At 39.3% G+C, this 20,767-nt stretch overlaps 3 protein-coding genes across 5 annotated transcripts; 1 reads left to right on the top strand and 2 right to left on the bottom strand.

Annotated features, from left to right (window-relative positions):
- Positions 1-642: 642 nt before the first annotated feature.
- LOC146576686 (germ cell-specific gene 1-like protein) lies at positions 643-9,232 on the top strand. 2 transcript variants are annotated; one of them, XM_085272125.1, is made up of 6 exons: positions 643-1,192; positions 2,797-2,844; positions 3,745-3,897; positions 6,043-6,154; positions 6,466-6,516; positions 7,809-9,232. In XM_085272125.1, the coding sequence occupies exons 1-6, from the start codon at positions 889-891 to the stop codon at positions 8,110-8,112; spliced, it is 972 nt and encodes a 323-aa protein (XP_085128251.1). In that variant the 5' UTR covers positions 643-888; the 3' UTR covers positions 8,113-9,232. The 2 variants fall into 2 exon arrangements, with proteins under 2 accessions (XP_085128251.1, XP_085128250.1); XM_085272124.1 differs by lacking the exon at positions 6,466-6,516.
- An 869-nt stretch (positions 9,233-10,101) lies between these two features.
- LOC146576685 (protein NATD1-like) lies at positions 10,102-11,747 on the bottom strand. Its single transcript, XM_085272126.1, has 3 exons — positions 11,511-11,747; positions 10,719-10,837; positions 10,102-10,631 (listed from the first exon to the last, which is right to left on the bottom strand). The coding sequence occupies exons 1-3, from the start codon at positions 11,662-11,664 to the stop codon at positions 10,515-10,517; spliced, it is 390 nt and encodes a 129-aa protein (XP_085128252.1). The 5' UTR covers positions 11,665-11,747; the 3' UTR covers positions 10,102-10,514.
- An 880-nt stretch (positions 11,748-12,627) lies between these two features.
- On the bottom strand, positions 12,628-20,461 carry dhrs7ca (dehydrogenase/reductase (SDR family) member 7Ca). Of its 2 annotated transcripts, XM_085272121.1 has the most exons (8): positions 20,351-20,437; positions 18,828-18,911; positions 18,192-18,357; positions 17,954-18,066; positions 14,875-15,085; positions 14,711-14,803; positions 13,805-13,954; positions 12,628-13,707 (listed from the first exon to the last, which is right to left on the bottom strand). In XM_085272121.1, the coding sequence occupies exons 2-8, from the start codon at positions 18,861-18,863 to the stop codon at positions 13,502-13,504; spliced, it is 975 nt and encodes a 324-aa protein (XP_085128247.1). In that variant the 5' UTR covers positions 18,864-18,911; positions 20,351-20,437; the 3' UTR covers positions 12,628-13,501. The 2 variants fall into 2 exon arrangements, with proteins under 2 accessions (XP_085128247.1, XP_085128249.1); XM_085272123.1 differs by lacking the exon at positions 18,828-18,911 and having other exon boundaries at positions 20,351-20,461.
- Between the last annotated feature and the right edge of the window lie 306 nt (positions 20,462-20,767).

The raw sequence follows: 20,767 nt of genomic DNA, 5'->3' as shown, positions 1-20,767 counted from the left end.
TTTGATTTACTCGACATTCTCCATAGAAAGTCTCTAATAATAGATGAGACTTGAGGAACTTACGCACGACACTTGCGCATGTCAGCTTTTAAAGTCATTTGTCTATAGGTCAAAGCAAAGACGACACATTTGTTAGCGAAACTCTTGAGCTGCAGAAAATTACGACAAGTTTAAAGACAGCAAATTATAGACAAAAGCATCAGAGTAAAGGCAGCAGATGTTTCCTCCAACCATCTGTCTCCTTCAGATACTGTACTTCTAAGTAGTTTGTCTTCATTTGTGTGCTACATCAGCAGGCTATTAGAAGAGATTTGCCGTGCTTGCACACACACGCAGTGAATGGATTTTCATATGAGACTGTCCACATTATGTCACAGGTCACCAACTGTAAAAAGGGACTTGATCTTATGCCTGCGGCTGCAATTACTTTGCAAATGCAGGAAACTCAGGGAAGAGCCTGCTTCTGGATTACAATCTAAGCTTGTTGTAATCTTTGCTTTTTGCTAATATGTTCAAAGGAAGTCTGGACTATAATTTGCCATTTGTAATGGATAATGTTGCAGGCAGAGCTTTGTAGAAGGGGAGGAGCGATGAGTTTGGAGTGGCAGCACAGAGGGGACAGTTTACGAGTTCAAATGAAGGAAAACCAATAGTGCCATGGGTTTCTATTGTCTCTGTGGGAGTGCAGAGGATGCACCCTTTCATCAAGGTGGCAGCACATCAGAAGAGCCGGCAGAGGGATGTACACACTTCTCACCCAAGGAGCCCCAAATGCAACAAGATTATGAAGATTTGATATATCCGCTGGGAGGCGAAACACGGTGGCTACATATCAAAAGCCAGGATTAGTTGCCTTTTCATTTCATCTCCTCTGGCCTTGCCTTGACCATGAGGCTAGAGCGCGGGCGGCGGGCTTCTCTGGCGCTCACCCTCAACTTTGTGGCGTTTGCTTTTGCCTTATCCGCGGTGACCACCAGCTACTGGTGCGAGGGAACCAGGAAGGTGGCCAAACCCTTCTGCACAGGCCCACCGGTGAACAAGAAGGAGTGGTACTGCATCCGCTTCAACAGCACCAACCTCAACGACAGCCGCCTAGTGCAGTACATCTTTGAGACGGGGGAGGAGAAGTTTCTGATGAGGAAGTTCCACACGGGGATATTCTTCTCCTGCGAGGAGGCGGCCGACATGAACGGTAAGATGACCCTAAGCTCTTCAGCCCTTTAGCTTTGGGGCTGCAGACGTTCAAAAACAGGAAGAGCTAATGGAGGAAGCAGCTCCTGTAAACGCACAAGACAGTCTCTCAAGTTAATCTACAGCTTATAAATGTCAACCCAGTTACTGGAATCGCACCATCTGGACGCAATCTCTTGAGTCATTTAAGGTCATTTATGTATAATGCACAGATAAGGTGAGATAAACAGCTGCGAGTGTGCTTTGGCACTCGAGTAAGCTGGGTTAAATTCTCTTTAGGTCTAAATTCAGCACATTTTAGCTAGATTTCCTATTGTTTTATGCCTGTGTATAGGAAAATAGCATTTCAAACAGTGCAATATTGTTCTTAAGTAATATTTTGGGTCATTATGACCAATAATAACGAATGAAAAAGCTACACCTGTGGAGGGGGTAAGGTAGTGCACGAGGAAAATGAAAAAGACAAAGTACAGATTAGGATTAAAGCTGTGACATGCTGCATGCAGGTACTGCAAAAAGGTCCTTCATGTTGCATCATAACTACAGCTTTCTACTTGAGGTCAAAGCTAAATCTCATCAAGCGAAACATAAAACCTAATTACAAACGTGTACATGCTTTCCACAGGAATCATACTGACAGATAAGCAGCAATCTGCCTGGTATGGAGGAAGAAAAATACAAATGTTTTCAAAGAGAAATAAATTTCACTATAAAAATTTCACGTTACAGGACATATGTAGGGTGTATGAAAGTGTCATTGTTACAGAGCAAAATAATCAAACAGTAAAGCTTCCAGATTACAGCCATTGCTGTTGCATCCAAGCCGCCCCAGTTGGTTTCATAAGCTCTGGTAATAAATCTCAGAAAAATACATTTTTATAAGGATTTGCATGCAACTAAGAGCCAAATTGTCTACTGATTTTCACCAATATGATCAGAGCACAAGAGTCAGTTCCTTGGGAGCTCCAACACCAAGGTGCCGTATCACAAAACAATATCATCAGATGCTACAATCAGTTTTATATATGTGGCTGCGGTGCAAAGATGTCAGTGTTTGTGGACTCACATTATATCAAAATATACTTTTAAAAATATATAATATTCAAAAGTCATGACTTCATGTAAAAAAAAATACTTGTAAGTATTTTTGATACTACTGAGTGCACTTAATTCATTTTATTGACAATCACAAGAATTGCATAGCTGATTGAACAAATAACCATGAATGTGAGATTTTCTTACAGATACACATTTAAAAAAGAATTCCATATTAAATCAGCAAAGTTTGTAGAACATTTTCTGCTCAATTTGCATAAAAAGTTTATGGTCCAAAGTTTGGGCATATAAAATGACTGCTATGAAATTTTAAATCCATCTATACAGAACTTTTTTCTTGTATTTGTCCAAACTGTGCATAATGAAATTTACAGCAAACGGGAGATGGTCGAGCAGAATGGCCACGTTGATTTGAGCTGGAATGACCCAGCGAATAATTTCGGCGTACAACTGATGCTGGGGATTGCAGCTTTTAAGGGTGTTTTCGTGATTAGTGTCAAAGTGGATTCTTCTACATAAGAAAACTTACTTTTTCCCCTTTTTTTTCAGGGTTTGAATGTCGAGAATTCTCAGATATTGCACCTGAAAATGAAAGAGGTTGGTGAGATTTTTATATTTTTAACTGTCTTTTGATTTCTTAGAGTTTTCTGTTACCTTATGGGTACTTTGACCTCAAGAGGATAACATAGATTGTATATAAAAGATGGACATAGTTCCCACGATGTCAACCATTAGTTCATAAAGGCCCGCTCGGGAATCTCCAATTTTGCCATTTTGGGGCTTCAAAACATCTGAATATAAGTCAAGGATGCTGCATGGTCTTAGGTATCTATGCCCGTCTTTAGTTTCTATTTGATGCTTAACGGGACGATAATTTACAAAAGCAACATGACTTTGTATTAAAGAAGATTTTAAACTAAAAACATTGCCATAAACTAATATGAATTAAATCAATGTAAATTACATGGACTTGTTGTTGACCTGTTGTTATTCCAGTTTTAACTGGGTTAATTTAATGCAGCTCAGGAGTCCAGGGTGGATGTGGGGCATATAAAACACTCGAGTCTCACAACGACAAACATTATGTCTCTGTCTCTAAACCAAGACACAGTCTTACACTTACATGTACCGTGAATGCCTCAAGATGATTTACAGTATTTTACATGCTTGATATCTAAGTATCAGTGACTTTCTAAATATGTTATCCAACATTATTTCTAATAATGCTATAAAACTTAATGCAGTTTCAGTACAATGGTTGGGAAAGGGCCTTCGACTACACTCATACTGAGAAATCTTACCTTTGCAAGTCTTGCTTGTAAGGAATCTAGAATTAGCAGCTGCTGTCCTGATTTTATAAATCCATGCAGTCTAGACAGACTCATTCAGATCTCCAGACATAAAATGAGCAGACCTGTTGTACATGCATGCTTGTCTGCCTTTAGACATGCAGGATTATGCTTCCTCCCTGTTTTTGTTTGTTTTTTGTATTCACAGGAGTGCTGTGGTTGTGTATCGTGGCGGAGACCCTGTACCTCACCCTGCTCTTCGCGGGCGGGGCTCTGATGACTCTGGAGCAGTGCCCCTGCTTCAGTGTCATGAACAAACTGAAGCTCAGTGCCTTTGCTGCCATGTGCACTGCCCTGTCAGGTAACACTGCATAATGAGCTCCAGTGCAGGTTATAACAACTTAAATTCCCCTTAAGCATTTATGCCTCTTTACTTTTAATTAAACCTTTAAACAATTTTTTGTTTTTTGCTGATAAATGTTCTGTAAATGGATGTTGGTGGGACATGTTTATTAAAGCCAACAGTTGCTCATAAGAGGAGTTATAGCTGCTGACTGCTTAAATCAACTTTATCCTAAACCCGTGATTAAATCTTTAAATACTAAATAAGGAGAGACTTAAAGTATAGAGCCTTTAACATCGACAAGAAACATGGAGATAAATTATAGGTGAAGCTCGTGTGGCGGTAAATAAAAGCAGCAGGGCAGCAGGTCATGGTGGCTGGATGAGATGAGGCTGACAGTGAGCGAGCGCTCGCAGCAGCTAACTGCTCTGCGTCCACTCGCTGCCTTGGAGGATTTGCTGGTTTCTGGACTAATCCGATTGAAGCCGGGGCTGCGGTTTTGGACTGCGCCAAGACCTGCCCAGAGGAGCATCCTCCCGCCCCCTCAACTCCCCCCATCCCCCGACTCCCATCCCCCCTGTTGTTATTAGTTAATCCCAAGAAAAGCAGCTGTGAAGGGGCAGGCTGCTGATTGAGGGAGAGCCTGGATCAGGCAGGCCAGTCCACCTCACCCAGAGTCAGTCAGAAAATCACGTATGCGTTGTACAGGGATGTTTCAGGCTTCAGCCGTCACTACAGTCATTTCATGTACTCTTTTAATGTTTTACAAATGTGGATCATCCACACTTGGAGTTTATGTCTTTTACTGCATGTGATCATTTTTCACAAATCATAAATACAATGCATTGCCAAAAGTATTCTCTCATCTGCCTTCACACGCATATGAGTTTCAGTGACATCCCATTAATCCATTAGCTTTATGATGTTAGCCCACACTTTGCAGCCATAACGGCTTCAACTCTTCTGGTAGGCTTTCCACAAGGTTTAGGAGTGACTTAATGGGAATTTTGACCATTCTTCCAGAAGCACATTTGTGCAGTCAGACACTGATGCTGGATGAGAAGGCCTGCCTCACAGTCTCCACTCTAATTCATCCCAAAGGTGTTCTATGAATTAGGTCAGGACTCTGTGCACACCAAACTCACTCACCCATGTCTTTATGGAGCTTAGAGGATAGAATAGAATTGAATGCCTTTATTGTCACTATACAGATGTACAATGAGATGCACAGTTTCTGCAGCATTATATACATATGAACAGTATTTAGAGAAAAAAATATATAAAATGTACAAATATACAATCCAGTAAAAAAAGGAAATAAATATGTAAATAAATAGTGTTATGTATATATAGTTTGAGTTATTGCACGTAGAATTAAATATTGCACGGTGGTGGTTTATAGAAGGAAGTCCTTGGAATGGGGGGTGGAACTGTGTTTATGGTTATGGCTTTTGGGAGGAAACTGTTCTTGAGCTTGCTTTGTGCACTGCTGTGCAGTCATGCTGGAGCAGGAAGGGGCCATTCCCAAACTGTTCCCACAAAGTTGGGACCATGAAATTTTCTTGATATGTTGAATCAATAAGAGTTTCATTAACTGGAACTAAGGGGCCGTGCAGTTCATATTCAACTAAATTCTATTTTCTTACCCCTCCTAATTCATAAAAATTATTTTTAGAAAACCAATGTATTTCTATTAAAAACAGAAATACATTATATCAGTATTAAAACACTTAATTTGTTATGCTAACACTACATTAGCATAACAAGATTAACATTAGGATAAAAAAAACATTGAAAAGACAAAAGGCATAGAAAACAAATAACACAAAAACATATTAGCAGGAAAAACATAAAAATCCAGCATAAAAACTGGAAAGATTGGAATCTTAAAGAAGTAGGGATCTGTCTACTCCCATGTTAAAACAGGTGATCTTTTACTCATACTTTAGCACTACGAGCCTCTAAAAGAACCAAATATTAATCTTATACACAAATAAATTGCTTCATATAACTTTTACGATAAAGAGCCATCAGTATGGTCCTCTCTCGGTTGTCACAGATTCACAAACCCAACTCTATTAAATTTAGTTTTGGTCTTTTTTTGCGGTTTGAATGAGCAGTCACTTGTTGACTTGGTGTCTTTTTATCTTTTTTTGTTCTCAGGCCTTTGTGGGATGGTGGCCCACATGATGTTTACTACCATATTCCAGCTGGCTGTTGCCACCGGGCCAGAAGATTGGAGACCCAAAACATGGGACTACAGCTGGTCTTATTTGTAAGCAACTTTAACCTTCATCTCTGGCTGTTTTGACATTTTTACTCACTAGATCAAATAATCACGGCCCAAATTAAGGCTCACTACCTTCCATTTTCTAAACAATCTTTTGCCTCTCTGGCTTGAGACTCATCCACAGCCACCGTATTGTATGCAGGCGCTCGATCAGTCAGCTAGGCAGCAGTATTGTGGGTTTAACTGAGTTCAAAAATTCCATGATGAACCGGACATTGGTAGACAGTGGTTCTACTGTCCACAGCCAAACTCTAGCAGACTCTTTCTGAGGTTGTAACAGTAGTTTATGTTTCCAGGAGTCACACTTCTGAGGTGAGGCATGCTTTCCCATTCACATTTCTGCACAGGTACAGCACCTCGATTCTTCTTTTTATAGCCATTCTATTGTAGTTTTGCTCCTGTGTTTGAAATAATAAACTGTTGTATGGTGCAGCTTGGGCCAAGATTTTTACCTGTCAAAACAAGCTTAAATCATAACCCCTGCACCACTGTGCTTACAGTTGGTATGGAGTGTTTGTGTTGATATGCAGTGTTTGTTTTTCTCTAAATGTGGCGCTGTGCATTATGGTCAACTACAGGACATTGTTCCAGAAGTCTTGTGGTTGGTTCAGATTGACCTCTGCAATCCTAAGCCATGCTGCCATGTTCTTTTTAGAGAGAACATGCTTTGTGCTGGCAACCTTTGCACACAATAGTCGTTCAGAATGTTTTTAATTTTGCTGTCATGAACTTTAAGTGAGTTTTAGCTCTGTGGATTTTTGCACTTTTCTGAGCATTGCACGGTCTGACCATGGGATGAATTTGCTGGGATGCCCATACCTGGTTGTGGCATTACTTACGTATTTCACATGAATGAAAAACTTCCAAAACGTCAGCTTTTACAAAAATTCTCACACTTTTTGATCATTTTAATTGGTACATTTGATTAGGAGCACCTGGAACAGTCAGATTGTTCAACTGGCTTTCACTAACTGCACCAAAACTACGCGATTATGTGCAGAAGAGATGGTACTCACTGAACAATGAAGATGAAGGGTACCAGGCACATTTAAAGAGAAGGATTTGGCATGTCTGTTGCTACACTGTGCAGTGTTGCATACCTACCCAAAAATCTGGGAGTTTTAGTTTTGCCATTTGTGTTTTTATTTTTGTTGACAGATGGGTTGATATTATGACTGCAGTGTATGGATGCATGTATTCCAGTTATTCACAATAAAGACTCAGTAAATGCTTTGCTGGTGAGTTCATGGGCCCAATCGCTAATTTTGGGTCATACTAAAAACAGCTGAAGATTATAATCAGTGTTAGAGTCAGAAGAAGAGGAGTATCAAGAGCATGTTTATTAGCTGAGGACTTGTTACTGAAAAGTCGTCAATGCAAAGGTCTGTCTCTCGGCTGTCAAGGTAGCTGACACGATTGGTTATATCCGTAGGACTGGATACAGTTACAACTACTGAGTTGGAAGGCGACAGAAGCCCTGGGAATGGGATTACATTTTACCAGTTCTTGATTGTAAACTAAAATAGCACACAGCACAAACAACACTGCTGGTACGTCTGTGTAGAGCCGTGTTTATTGTTGGGGTTCTTACAGCTGCAGCTCAGCAGTAGGCTAACCCTCTTTTTAACCCTCTCCACAGATTAGCATGGGGCTCTTTCGGCACCTGCATGGGGTCTGCAGTGACGGCACTGAACCGCTACACAAAGACAATCATCGAGTTTAAATACAAACGGCGGAACATCGAGAAGAGCCTGATGATAAAGCAGAACATGATGGAGATGAACGTCCCCGAGCAGATGTGGGACATGTACCTGACTACTGTGCCGGCTGATGCCGAGGCACCTCTAGAACTGCCGGTCAATGGCCACAAGCCGTCCACAGGAACAGCGTACGAGGTCGAAATGGACAATGTACCAGAACCACAAGGAGAGGCGTACTGTTAAAGATGGAAACGTTTCTGGGGTTGATTTCCTGGACCTACACTGACTCTTGTTCTTGGATTTAAATATTTACTTCAGGACTTTTTTTGTATATTTTGTTCCTCTCCACACACCAGATGTGTCTGGTTCTTAAAAAAAGATAATGTGAGAAGTGGGGAAGGGAAACGGGCTACATTTCCCACTAAACTGGATGTAAATGCTCCTGATGAAAGACTGATCCTTCATTTCTGCTTTAGCTTCTGCTGAGCCAGCCTGTTTCATTTATGTTTGATCAAACTGTCCTCTGAAGAACGAGGCTCAATGATCTGCTCAGCAAGAGGAAGAGAAAATTACCTCATTCTGTACCATCAGGGACGTATCGCCGAATCACCGCAGGTCTACCTGCACAGACTAGACTCTGTTTGAAGTGTCCAGTAACATCTGATGTTGGACAGTCGGTCAGCTATAAAAGATTTTAAAAAGATGACAAATTAATGTCAAATAGCAAACTGGGACACAAATGTCTGCCAAGACATACAAAACAACCACTGAACCTGTGAAACAACCACAAAACAGCCACTCCAACAATGAAAAAACCCAAGACAGCTGCAAAGTTTGTAGATATTCTCCACGACTGACTGTTCAGGATTTGTTTTTTTTAAAGAACATCTCTTGATAAGATGTTACATCAGGAATTTGCCTTTTCTGTCAACTCCCCTGAAACAGCTGCTGTCTTTATACTCTGGTACTTTTGATGTGAGACATGCTGTAACTCAAACGCTGACAGCATCAGGCCGACACAGAAGTGCAGGAAAACATGTTTACAGGAGTAAGATTGACATCTGTTGGAACAAAAGCAGACAATAAAAAAAGCACAATATCTCTCGAGCTCACAGTTTGTGTCACTGAGGATGTAATGAAGATGAAATTAAATACAGCTGTGCTTTTCACTGACTTTGTTGCTCTTCTAAAAACTAGCAAGCAAACCCAATTAAACGCTCGATTGTGGCCAATCTCTTGTCATGCTGCTGCTGCTGTTGCTGTGGGGGAATTAATCTCATCAGCTGGCGAGAATCCAGCTGTGCTCGCCAAACACGCTGATTTCATCTGTGATTCGAGGCTCGTGGTAACACCGGAGCCCATTTTCCCCACAATCTTTCTTTTTGTGATTAATTCTGCTGCATTTATTAACGTAGGCTCACTATAACAGAGTTATATTACTAATAACATTGATACCTAAACAAGCTTCTACATTACACTGCGTCTTAGTTCCATATGGTTTGTATTACACAAGGCCAAAGTTTCAACCAAAGAGGTCAAAGTATGTACAAGTAATACATGTGAGATAGGATACTTTAAACACTAAGGTTTACAAAGTCTTTTCTACTTTTGCCTCTGCATGATTCTGTGATTAGTTACTATTTATGCTAATTGCAAGCAATCTCTCAGTCTAAAGCTGGATTGATCAGCCAGGAAAAATTAAATCAACTGCACTAATTAGCTTTAGTCCACTTCTGTTAACTGCAGATTAGGACCTACACTGCCTTCTTAATATACAGACAGAAATACATAAAGTCTCTGGCCACAGTGTCAAATTATGAGGTCAGTGTATATAAAAGTAATTCCTGTAAATTAAAATCTCAGACTCTACTAGTTTGTTTTGGTTTTTTCCCCACGCTTGCCTCTGTATGATCTCATACAGTGGGGATATCCACTTTATGGTCAATCAACCCTGAAGTCCCACTCATCTGCTGTTTATGTGGGGCAGCCAATCATCAGAAAGCTTCTTTCAAACAGAGCATGAAGTCAGGGGTCACACCAAAGCCTAGTATGAGATAAATAAAACTTATTTTGAACTGTGACTCATGCAAAGCTACTCTAGTGGGGTCCAGGAATAAATATACATGTGGAAATGAGCAGATGTCCCTTTATGTAAACTTTTTAATATAAAAATTGTATTATTTACTCTACATGTCAACTACATAATTCTGCATGTATAATATAATAATACGCTTGTATAGTATAACAAAGGTTTTTAATTACATTTTAATGAATTTTATTGGTAGAAAATTCAGTCATGCATGCACACAGTCTGATATTTTTAAAAGAATCACAGTTTATCTGTTAAACTGTTCTTATTATAATACAAATATCACCTTCAACCCATTGGTTTAATTATATTTTTGGTTATTTTATCCAAATATAGTCCACATTACATTTAAAATTGTTTAAATGTACATTGAATGATGTGAGATTTCTCACTTGTACATTGCACACTGTGCGAGTGTAGTTAATTAGAGGTAGAATTACAGTATGTAGTCTAAGGAGCTTGGAAAGAAAAGCGTCTGGACTCCTTAAACTATGAAGACCTGGATGACTGAGAACCTTCACAGACATACAGCATGTAGGTGCCATAGAAGCTGCAGTCAAGTGATGACAAACTCTTTATATCTCTGCTCTGGTTGTTCTTCAACGTACTTCTTTATGTACAAGCAGGAGACATGAGCCTTTAAGTTCTCTTCAACCACAAAGTCCAGCGCAGCCTGTTAAGAAACAAAACAAACATTAAAACTACTCAGAAAAAAATCACGTATGACCTGAAACGAGTTGACTGACACCTGGAGTTTTACCCTCGACAGCAGAGCTGCAACACCATGGCCCCTGTATGTCTCGGGTACGAAGGTCGACATCAGGTCCACCTCCTTCTCCCCAGTGAATCTGTATTTCAGCACCCCACATTCATGGTCCGCTAGAAAGAGGACAGTAATGGCTCCTTATTACAATAATATTAAGCAGATGCTTATAGGAAGAAAAAAAAAATTAAAAATCACCACATGATTTTTGTATTTCCTAGATTAAATTATCTCATGCTATTTCATAGAAAGTAATACAGCTCATTTTCTTTCAAATGGGGAACTTGTGAAACTTTCAGCAAAATTAAATCAGTTGGAACAGAAAATACCAAATTCCCATCAAAAACACCTTAATTTAAACCCCAACTTCTCCCCTGCAACTTGTTGTGCTAGGTCTTGACTTAGCAAAGATTTCACCAAAATACATTAGTACAGATCACAATAAGTATGCCGATCTCTTAGCTAAGTGGCACTGAACCCTTTAAAATATATGACATTGGTATGGGTTAAAAAGAAGCTGACTTTAACCAAAGAAACCATTAAAACACACATTTTTAAATGGAATTTCGCTGAGCGCTCTGATTGCTACACACAATTTATGTGTGAGAGGGATTTATGTGTGAGAGGGATCCAAATAAACAACTGAAAGAGAAACACATCACACAACACAATATTGAATTTAAAATAATTAATCATCTCAAATGTCCTCCATCAGGCCGCGACGACACCTCGGGCTCTCTTAGAGGCTCTACGCGGGAAGGGGAGCTGCAACTCGGGCTGTGTGCTTACCAGTACTGCTGCCTGCGGTGACCGTGAAGCGCTGGTTACGTCGGTCATGTTCAACCTTTAAACTGCCGGCGGAGCTTAACGTACTGAAGGCGGTCTGAGAGGATTTCAGTCCGTGACTCAGTGTACAGACTCTGGAAAGTATTCTAAAAGCCATTTATTTTAAAAATTAAATTAAATAAACAGCTAAAACACGACAGCGCGTCGACGATCAGGTCTTCTCTGACTTGTCCGCCAGAGTGCGCCATGAGGCAGGAGTTAATCATTAAATTCCTTTGACCTTCAAAACAAAATAATGGGATTCATAGGATATTCATTTCACTGAAAACTGTCATATCAGAACAGTAATCCTAGTATTTTTTATAATTATTGGTTCCATTTCTGTAACTCTCTACTGAGAGACATTATAAGAGAGAAATTTGGCACTGAAAGAACCACAAGTTGACATCTGTGGTTGGGAACAGAGTTTATAAAATGATTTTTAAGAATAATTGTTCCATGCATGAAGTTTTTATGTCCCACAATTGAAATTCAAGTTAAAATTAATTTCGATTTTTCTTCAAAATAACTGTTCAATTAAGAGCCCAGAGGTGTTTCAAGATGATTGATTTATTTAACCCAGTGATTTTATTTCAAAGAGCACCTCGGACAAAAGCAGCCAGGATATTTATATAGCTGTGTGTTTCTTCACAGTCATAAATTTCATGACCATGAAACATCCCTAACTATTTCGATCATAAACATGAACCCAAATATGAAAATATTTCTGTATCTTATTTCCAAGCATTCTGTTAAAGCTCAATAACATCTTTCATGTAAAAGCTGTTTGTAAATGTATCTGTTAATTTGAATCAAGTAAGTACAAACATTTCCAAAGTGTGGCGTAAATTATAGAGCAGTAAATACATATATATATATGTATATGTATAAACATATATATCTATATCTATAGATATAGATACAATTTTAAGTTCTCTGTGAGATTTAGTCAGTAAGGTATGGAAGCTGGTTTCTTCTTCTTGAAAAAAAAAACGCCACTCTGAAGTTACAAATTTCAAGTTAGTTTCTTGAAATGTCAACTTATTCAGAAATAATTTGAAATTTTGAGCTTTTAGCAAGCTTGTTATTTGTACAGTTTATTTTCAGTGGCAGTAGTGAAAGTAATTATTACACTTCAAACCATGACTCATACAGTAAATGACACATTTCATGATGAATGAATAATGAGTAAATAGTTCATATTTTAATAATATTTCATAGTTAATACTTTGATTATAGTTTAAATACAATAAAAATTCCATTGTCGCCATAATAAGTACTAAATTATGTGGTCATTTTCAGGAAATTCTTTCTAAGATCATGTGAAAATTCCAAACTTGTAAAATAACATTTGTCCATAGTCTTACATATGATCTCGGTGCCAACAATAATATGTTAACAAGCCTTTTTTAAAAAAAAAAAAAAAAACAACAACAACAACCTACAGCAATAGGTCCATAAATTCGGCAACAGATGCAAAATCTCTTCAATACGTCACCTTCTGATAGAACTGCTATGAAAACTAAAGAAGAAGTGAACATTTATAAATATGAGTAAGTGCTGTAAGTCCTGTAACTCCTGATTGTTGAGTTTTAAGGAAACTCTGTTTATTAAAATGAAGAAAATCAATATTTTACACACAAATCTGAGTATAAGACAAAACACTAATCCACAGGCTGGATTTACCCACTTAGGAGCTCAGAGGCAAACATTTGTTGTTGGACCCCTGTTGGCCCCCACTCTGTGTGGCAGCTTCATGATTCATGAAAATCATATCGCTGATTTTCCCACAATTCAATTAAACCAACAGCAACAGATAATGTGATGTGGATTAAATCTGGAACTGATGCGCCATGCGCACGAACATCAAATGATCATTAAAATATCTTTGACTTCCACTGATTTGTTAAAAACCTCATGTCATGTGTCCCATCATCCCGGTGCTGAGGCAGTATCTACATCTCAGCGGCGATGGCGGCGTTCTTCACCCCTGCACCAATCACAGCAAAGAACACATTTGGGAAAAAGGACCTGGCGTAAATGGCCATCTTAGGGAGCGAGGGAGCAATCACCACCTCTTTCCTCTTATTGTTTAAAGTCTTCACAATCTCCGCGGCGGCTTCATCAGGAGAAACGCCGAGGGGCTTCTTAGTGTACAACACTGCAGCGAGCCGACAGGAAGAGGAAATAACACTCAGCATTTTCAACAATAAAAGAAGTGTTTGAACATCTGTCTTGCCTCCTCTGAGTTTACTCACACGACCACAGGGATTTGGAGGTGGCTGGGGCTCCAGACGCAGAGCAGCTGATGAAGTTGTGGCTGATGGTGCTGACGGAGATGCCGTACTCCTCCACCTCCGCTCTCAGGCAGTCAAAGAAGGCCTGAACAGCGTGTTTAGAGGCTGCGTCTAAGATACAGAGTGAAACCTGTCATCATCTTCTCTGAGGAAACAGCAGGAATAATCTAAACTTGTTTTCTAATCTAATCTAAACTCTGCACTGGAATTTTAAAATGTTTACATTCAAATTTTTAAAAATCGTCTTTGAAGGAGTCTGAAAACTTTGATAATGGATTGTTTTAAGTCATTTTTAATATATATATAAAAAAAAGTCCAAATCTGAATACTTGCTGCTTAATGCTAAGTGTTAATGGTAACTCAATGTTAGCGTTAGGCTAACATTAGTTATTTAAAATGAACTTTCTTCATACCAATTTGAATTTTTTTTCAATAAAATAATATTTTTCAAATATATATAATTTTTAGTAACTTAGATATTTTTTTCATATTTTTTTGTGTTTATGTGCAATATTGAGAAAAACTATTGGCAGAAAAATAGAGAAAATAACACATCACCATTTCTTGCATTTAGCTACTAAGATTATTATTAATTCTGCTGTTACCAAATATCAAAGAAATGAGTAATTAGAACTGTTGATTCTTGTCAAAAATCTCGAGTTTGCTTTGTAACTGATCAGAAACAAAATACAGACTGAACTAACGTTTCTGTTGTTTCCACAGAAACAGTTTAAGCAGTTTTACAACAGATTACCTCAACATACAGCAAATGAGTTCACCATAAACTAAAACCAGTTTTTGTAATACGAACATTATGCAGACTGAAGTTATCTGATGTTTCATGAAAAAGGGAATTTAAAAACTCACAGGTACTGCGAAAAGGCACAGCTAGTCTCCCTTGGATGCTGTTAACCAGCAGCAGGTGACCACTTCTCCTGGAGATCATGGAGGCCAGCACGCCTGAAAGAGAAATTCAGCCTTCATCGTCTCACCCTTAGAAGGTCAAAGTTGAACATGTTCCCATCATCTACCTTTAGCCAGAGTGACGGGCCCAAAGTAGTTGTTGTCCATCAGCAGTTTGTCCACCTCCAGAGACACAGTCTGTGCTGGAGCTTTCACCTTCATGCTGCTGTTAAAGATAATAATATCCAGGCACCCATAACAGTCCAGGATCTCCGCGATTGCCTCAGGCATGCTGTCCGTATCTCCAAAATCCAGCAGCACCAACTTAGGAGGAAACATCTGAAGAGGAGAAACAGCAGAGGAGGTCTGCATGGCAGCAAAGTGCTGTATGGTGACTACATCTCATTTACTTTCACTTGTAATGCAGTACTTATGATTTGAGCAATTAAAATCTGTTTATTATTAGTAGTAATAGTAATAGCAGTAATAATAGCTAACATGCTGAAAAACACAGAATTTACATAAATGTGCAGAGACAGAAATAATATAATTAATTGTTTGTGTTTCATACACAAAAGTCTTTAGAAGAACAAATGTGGAAGGTTTTGAGTTTTTCTTGACGGGTGTGGTGCTACGGTGAATTTCAGTGTAGCATCATGTGTGACATTTGCACGGTGGGCTCTGTGACCTGCAGCAACATTAGTGGCTGTTCTATAAAGCCAAATAGTGGTCACAGGAAGTGATGTGACAGCAGAACAACAGCCAATTTATATTCGAGTCTTCTTAATTCCTGTTGTGTAAGTGGAAGAATTTTTTTTCTTATTGACAAAATGCACTGAAGTGTTGGCTTCATGTTATCATTCTTTACGCTAAGAATATCATGTCAGGATTTTGTGCCTGATTTGTGGTTTTAATTTTGGGATTTTTGTGTGGTGATGTTTTGAGATTTGTATTCTTATAAGTTGTTTCCTGGTTGGTTTCTTTATGTTTGTATTCACATGTTTGAGTTTTGTTCTCTTCTTGGTTGTGGTTTTGTTTTTATGTAATTACTTGAGTTTCTGTTTATCCTGCCTCCCCTGTGCCCCAGTGATTTGTTTATTCCCTGTTTTACTTCCTGTTTTATTTTGGTAGTTTTTGTGCTGTCTGTCTTTAGCTTTACTGTCTTTATCTTGTTATCCCTTGATTGTTTCCACCTGTTTCCACCTGTATTCAGTCTTTGTATATTCATAACTGTTGTCTTCACTGTCTGCTCTACCTCTTTTCCCCCAGTAAATTCTTAGTGTTTTCCTAGTTTTCCTGATGCTGTAGTTATCTATGATATTCAGTTCAGTTTCTGTTTCAATTTTATTTTTATAGCACATTTAAAAGTCTCAGGTACATCAAAGTGTTTCACAGACAAGCCGCATTTGCGGGGTTACAGCAGTAAAGGAGCAGGAAAATACAATTATCAGCAAAAGATATACAGTTATAAGATGGTGACGTGGCAACAAGCATGAACCAGGGAAAAGTTAAAAACCAAGTTGTTTGGAAGGCAAGCTTAAACAGGTGGGTTTTTAAACGTGATTTAAAGGATTGGATGGATTCCGACGCACGGACATCAATCGGCAAACTGTTCCAGAGTTTTGGGCAAAAGCAAAAGCACGATCCCCCCTACTCCTCCGTCGAGACATTGGTTGCATTAAGAGCCCCTGGTTAGAGGATCTGAGTGCTCTCGTGGGGATGTATAGGTCAAGGAGGTCGATTAAGTAGCTGGGTGCCAATTTATTTAAAATTTTAAAAGTGTATAAAAGGATTTTAAAAACCATACGGTATTTGACGGGGAGCCAATGAAGGTTGGCGAGAGTTAGCCTGATAAGAGGGATGAATTCATTAGAAGTGAGATGCAGGGTCCTATAGTGTTCAGGGCATTTTTGATAATGCGAGAGGGAAGCACATCGTGACGAGAGTTAGAGCTTTTCGATTGGCCTATTAAGGGTCAGAAAAGATACAGGTTCTAGGACCGTTGAGGGTTCATATTATCTATGAAGCTTTGATAAAAGAGCTTGAAGCTCATGAAACATCAAGTCTTCATGCACATCTGTCGCTTCACTTTGATCTTTTCAGTCAAACCCTTAATTAGGATCCGATTAAGGTGATTTTCACATAATGTGATTATATGAAAAACGGGTGTCTCATACTCAGAAGCTCTCTGGCTTTGTTGCATTCAAACATTTAAGTCATTATTTCACACTGCAAACTCTGATTATACTGAACAGCAAAAACTCTGAAATTACTCTTTTTATGTGGAGCCTAGTAATTCTGAAAAGGTGGTTCAAGTTAATTCAAAAATGTTTCATCATCTTAAAAGGGAAGAAAATGTAAGTTTTCACTTCTTCATTTTTTAAATTACTTTGACATTTACAATCCACCAAAGACCCTAAGAGCAGCTCCACCAGCAAAAAATGCAGCCTGGTAATAAATGCCAGTGAAAAGGAAGCTTTACTGCACATTATTAGTGATTACATCTTTTACAGTGTTCTGATTCAATATATTGCCCAAAGGATTTTTCTCGTCTGACATCCCATTGTTAATCCACAGAGTTTACTGAGATGTTGGGCCAGTCTTTGCAACCACAACAGCTTCAACTCTTCTGCAGAAGAGTTGAAGCTGTTGTGGTTGTCATTGGTTGTCATGTGGTTGTCATGTGGTTGTCATGTCATGTGGTTGTCATGTCATGTGGTTGTCCCATGGGACGGCGTTCCACAAGGTTTAGAATTGTTTCTGGGAATTTTTGACTATGCTTCAAGAGGCCCATTTGTGAAGTCAGACACTGATGTCGGACGAGAAGGCTTGCGTCACAGGCTACACTGTAATTCATCTCACAGGTGTTCTGTCAGGTTGAGGTCAGGACTGTGCCAGTCAAGTTCTCCCACACCAAACTTGCTCATCCATTTCACAAGTCTCCAGCACAGACTTGTGGACAGGTGCCCAGCCATGTTGGAACTGGAAGGGGCCATCCCCAAACTGTTTGCACAAAGTTGGGATCACTCTACATGCCTAGGTTTTTTACACCTGTGGTCATGAATGTGATTGGAACACCTGAATTCAATGATTTGGATGGGTGAGTGAATACTTTTGGCAATATAGTGTACTTCACTGAGTACTTTGTCAACGGTCCTTCGGTCTACGAGCTGTTATAATCTCTAATTTCAGTGCTTTTAGACTTACCACTGTTGGATCCGAAGAATTTGCCAAATCATCAGCGAGTTCTTCGAGTTTCTCCCAGTTTTTCCCGCAGAGGATCAGCCTCGCGCCTCCTTTGTGAAACACGCCTGCACACTCTTCACACAACATACAGAACTGCTAAGAAACCAAGTTCAGTTTAAAGATGCTGTGAAAAGGTTCACCTAAAATTACCAAAGTGTGTGTGTGTGTGTGTGTGTGTGTGTGTGTGTGTGTGTGTTACCTTTTCCAAGCCCAGATAAAGCATCAGTTATAACCACCACCTTGTTGCGTACAGACTTTTTGGACAACAGTCCCATGATTACACCATAGAGGTAGAAAAATCCAGCAGTTAGCAGGACCACGCAGGGCACCAGGAGCACAGTGGTGGTCCACGTCGAGTCCATCTCCTGAAAAATGTTTTAGTTGTAACATGTAGGAATGAAATTAAAGGATGATTCTTTCTAGATATTTGATATATGTCAAACGTTTGACATTTTGTTGACAAAATGTTGAGGAAACACAGACACACCTCTAACACAGCGTGGGAAACAGTTAGTCTAGCCGAGAAAAATCAGTCCTCTAATGACCTCGGTTGGCAGTCAGTACAATTACCAAAGTGTAAAAATGTAATTCTGCCTTTTTGTCAGGGTTTTGTTCTGCGTCTTAGCAACGACAATGGGACTCCAGCTGCTGTGTGAGCTGTACAGGTGCTGGTAGGTGCTCATTTACAGCCACAAATGCTCTTGAACTCGTGGTCAGGCACAAAAAGCATGTTTCAAGTCTGAAACATGGATTTATGTTTTAAATTGAATATTATTTGAATTTTACTGATGCAGATGAGATGGGATGGAAGTGAGTCATTACATGCGTTTCATACCCAGAAGCTCTCCGGCTCTGTTACATTGGAATCCATCTCACCCTTTACAACCTTTTTTAAGTCTAACTATGTGTTCTTATGACTCTGAAACAAAAACAGAGAAGAGTTTTTAAACCACGTTCTTACACCAGTAATCAAAATAAAGACAAATGAGAGATCATTAATGTCTTTCTTCTGTACAGACAGTATACTTGGATATTTTAATATTTATACACAAGTTCTCATCAACTACTTGATATCAAGTCCAGCTTTTCACACTATTATTTAAAGTCTTTAAACAAATTTGTCTTGTGAATCGTAGGGTTAGAGTTAGGCATTAGGAAATGATGCCAGATCCCTGGATGGGTTACCATATCTGTGATAACCACTAGCCAGTGACCGTCTGACAGTTGGACCTGCTCGTCCTCATCACATCCACTTTTTTTAAACCAAGATGGCAACGGAGAAAATGCTCATCTCGAGGCTTAAAAACACGACCTCAGAAACCAGTGGATGACGTCACTCTAGGTACATCCATCATTTATACTGTTTATGTAGCGCAAAAGATAAAAATGGCAACAAAAAGATACAAAAAGTTACTACAAAGAGAGAAAAAAACAAGCCTGCAATAAGAGACAAAAATGACAGTAAACACTAGAACACAAAACACAAAAAAATCACAACAGGGGAAAACTAAGAAAGAAAAAACTGCAAAGCAAATGCACAAAAAAGCAATGAAAAGACAAAGTTGCAGGAAAAGAGAAAAATAACAAAGGAACAGATATTTATCCAACCGACGCACACAAAAGGCAACTGCAAAACAAAAAAATATAACAACAGAGAGACACAAAATTAGTTTAAACAAAGAGAAAAAAATGACGAGATAAAACACAATCACAAATATAAAAAAGCAAACAGACACAAGAAAAAAAAAAGTTGTGAAAAGAGACAAAATGACAACAGGTCCAGTGTGAGTCTGGATTACTCTGTACTCAGTCTTTGGTGACTGAGATTGAAAGTACGACAAATGCACAAAAAACAGCAACAAAAAGACACAAAATGACTTCAGTGTAAAGTTACTTGGTGTTTAGTCCACTGGCCACCTCATACCACCATTAACTCTACACATTTCTCATCTGGCAGTGAAGACAGACACTCGCATGTTGTATCCAACCAGGAATTTGAGGATAACCTTTCAGTTAAGGCTCACCATGCCAAGCACTGGCTGTTCGTCCAAGAAGAGTTTTCTAAAAATACACTGCACTAAAAATAGATGCTGTGGCCCTCACAAAGGCTCAGTGTCACCCCGGACTCGCCAGGTTATTCCAAAACAAAGTCGGGAAATAACGGAGCACTTCTCAGTCCCTCTGCCTTCTGAGTCTGCGGTCGAATTTTACATTAAAGCAAAGTTTCCCCACCGTCCTCACATGGTCTCTGCACTTTGCATAACTCACAGCTAGATTATAATGAGCAGCTCATTTCTGAGTGGCTGAGCCACCCAACCTCGACATTTGCAAGGAATTGAATTAGCAGCCACCGCTTACCGCTTCCTGGGCCTCTGCAGGTAGTCGAGTTTAATTCCTCTCCTGAGGAGCTGTAGCTGCTCTGCTCAGCACAGCTCCTGTGACATGACAGCAGCCCAACCGGCCAGGCATTGCAATACTTTAGGATTTGAGCTCTTTTAATAGCAGCACAGCTGAGTCAGTTATTTTCCATGTATGTTGTCAACATGGTATGTTTAGAATGACAGGTGGGGAGGAGATGGGGCTCCTACTGGCTACAGGAGGCTGCCCCTCTTCTGTGACCCATAAATAATTACGCATTGCTGCATAAAACAGCACACATACTGTAAGTATTTCTAAGCATCCCGAGGTCTGTGGTTCTTATCTTGCAGGTTGCATTTTACCTGAAATAAGGGATTCAAATTCAATTTTACTACAACCTACTGAAAACCTACAAAT

The sequence above is a fragment of the Mchenga conophoros genome, linkage group LG4 (genome assembly GCF_057382185.1).
Source record: "Mchenga conophoros isolate Kocher_MC1m ecotype Shallow Benthic linkage group LG4, M_conophoros_male_GT1.1, whole genome shotgun sequence".
Classification (NCBI taxonomy): domain Eukaryota; kingdom Metazoa; phylum Chordata; class Actinopteri; order Cichliformes; family Cichlidae; genus Mchenga; species Mchenga conophoros.
Note: the sequence above shows the minus strand (reverse complement) of the source record. Positions and strands in the feature narration are given on the sequence as shown.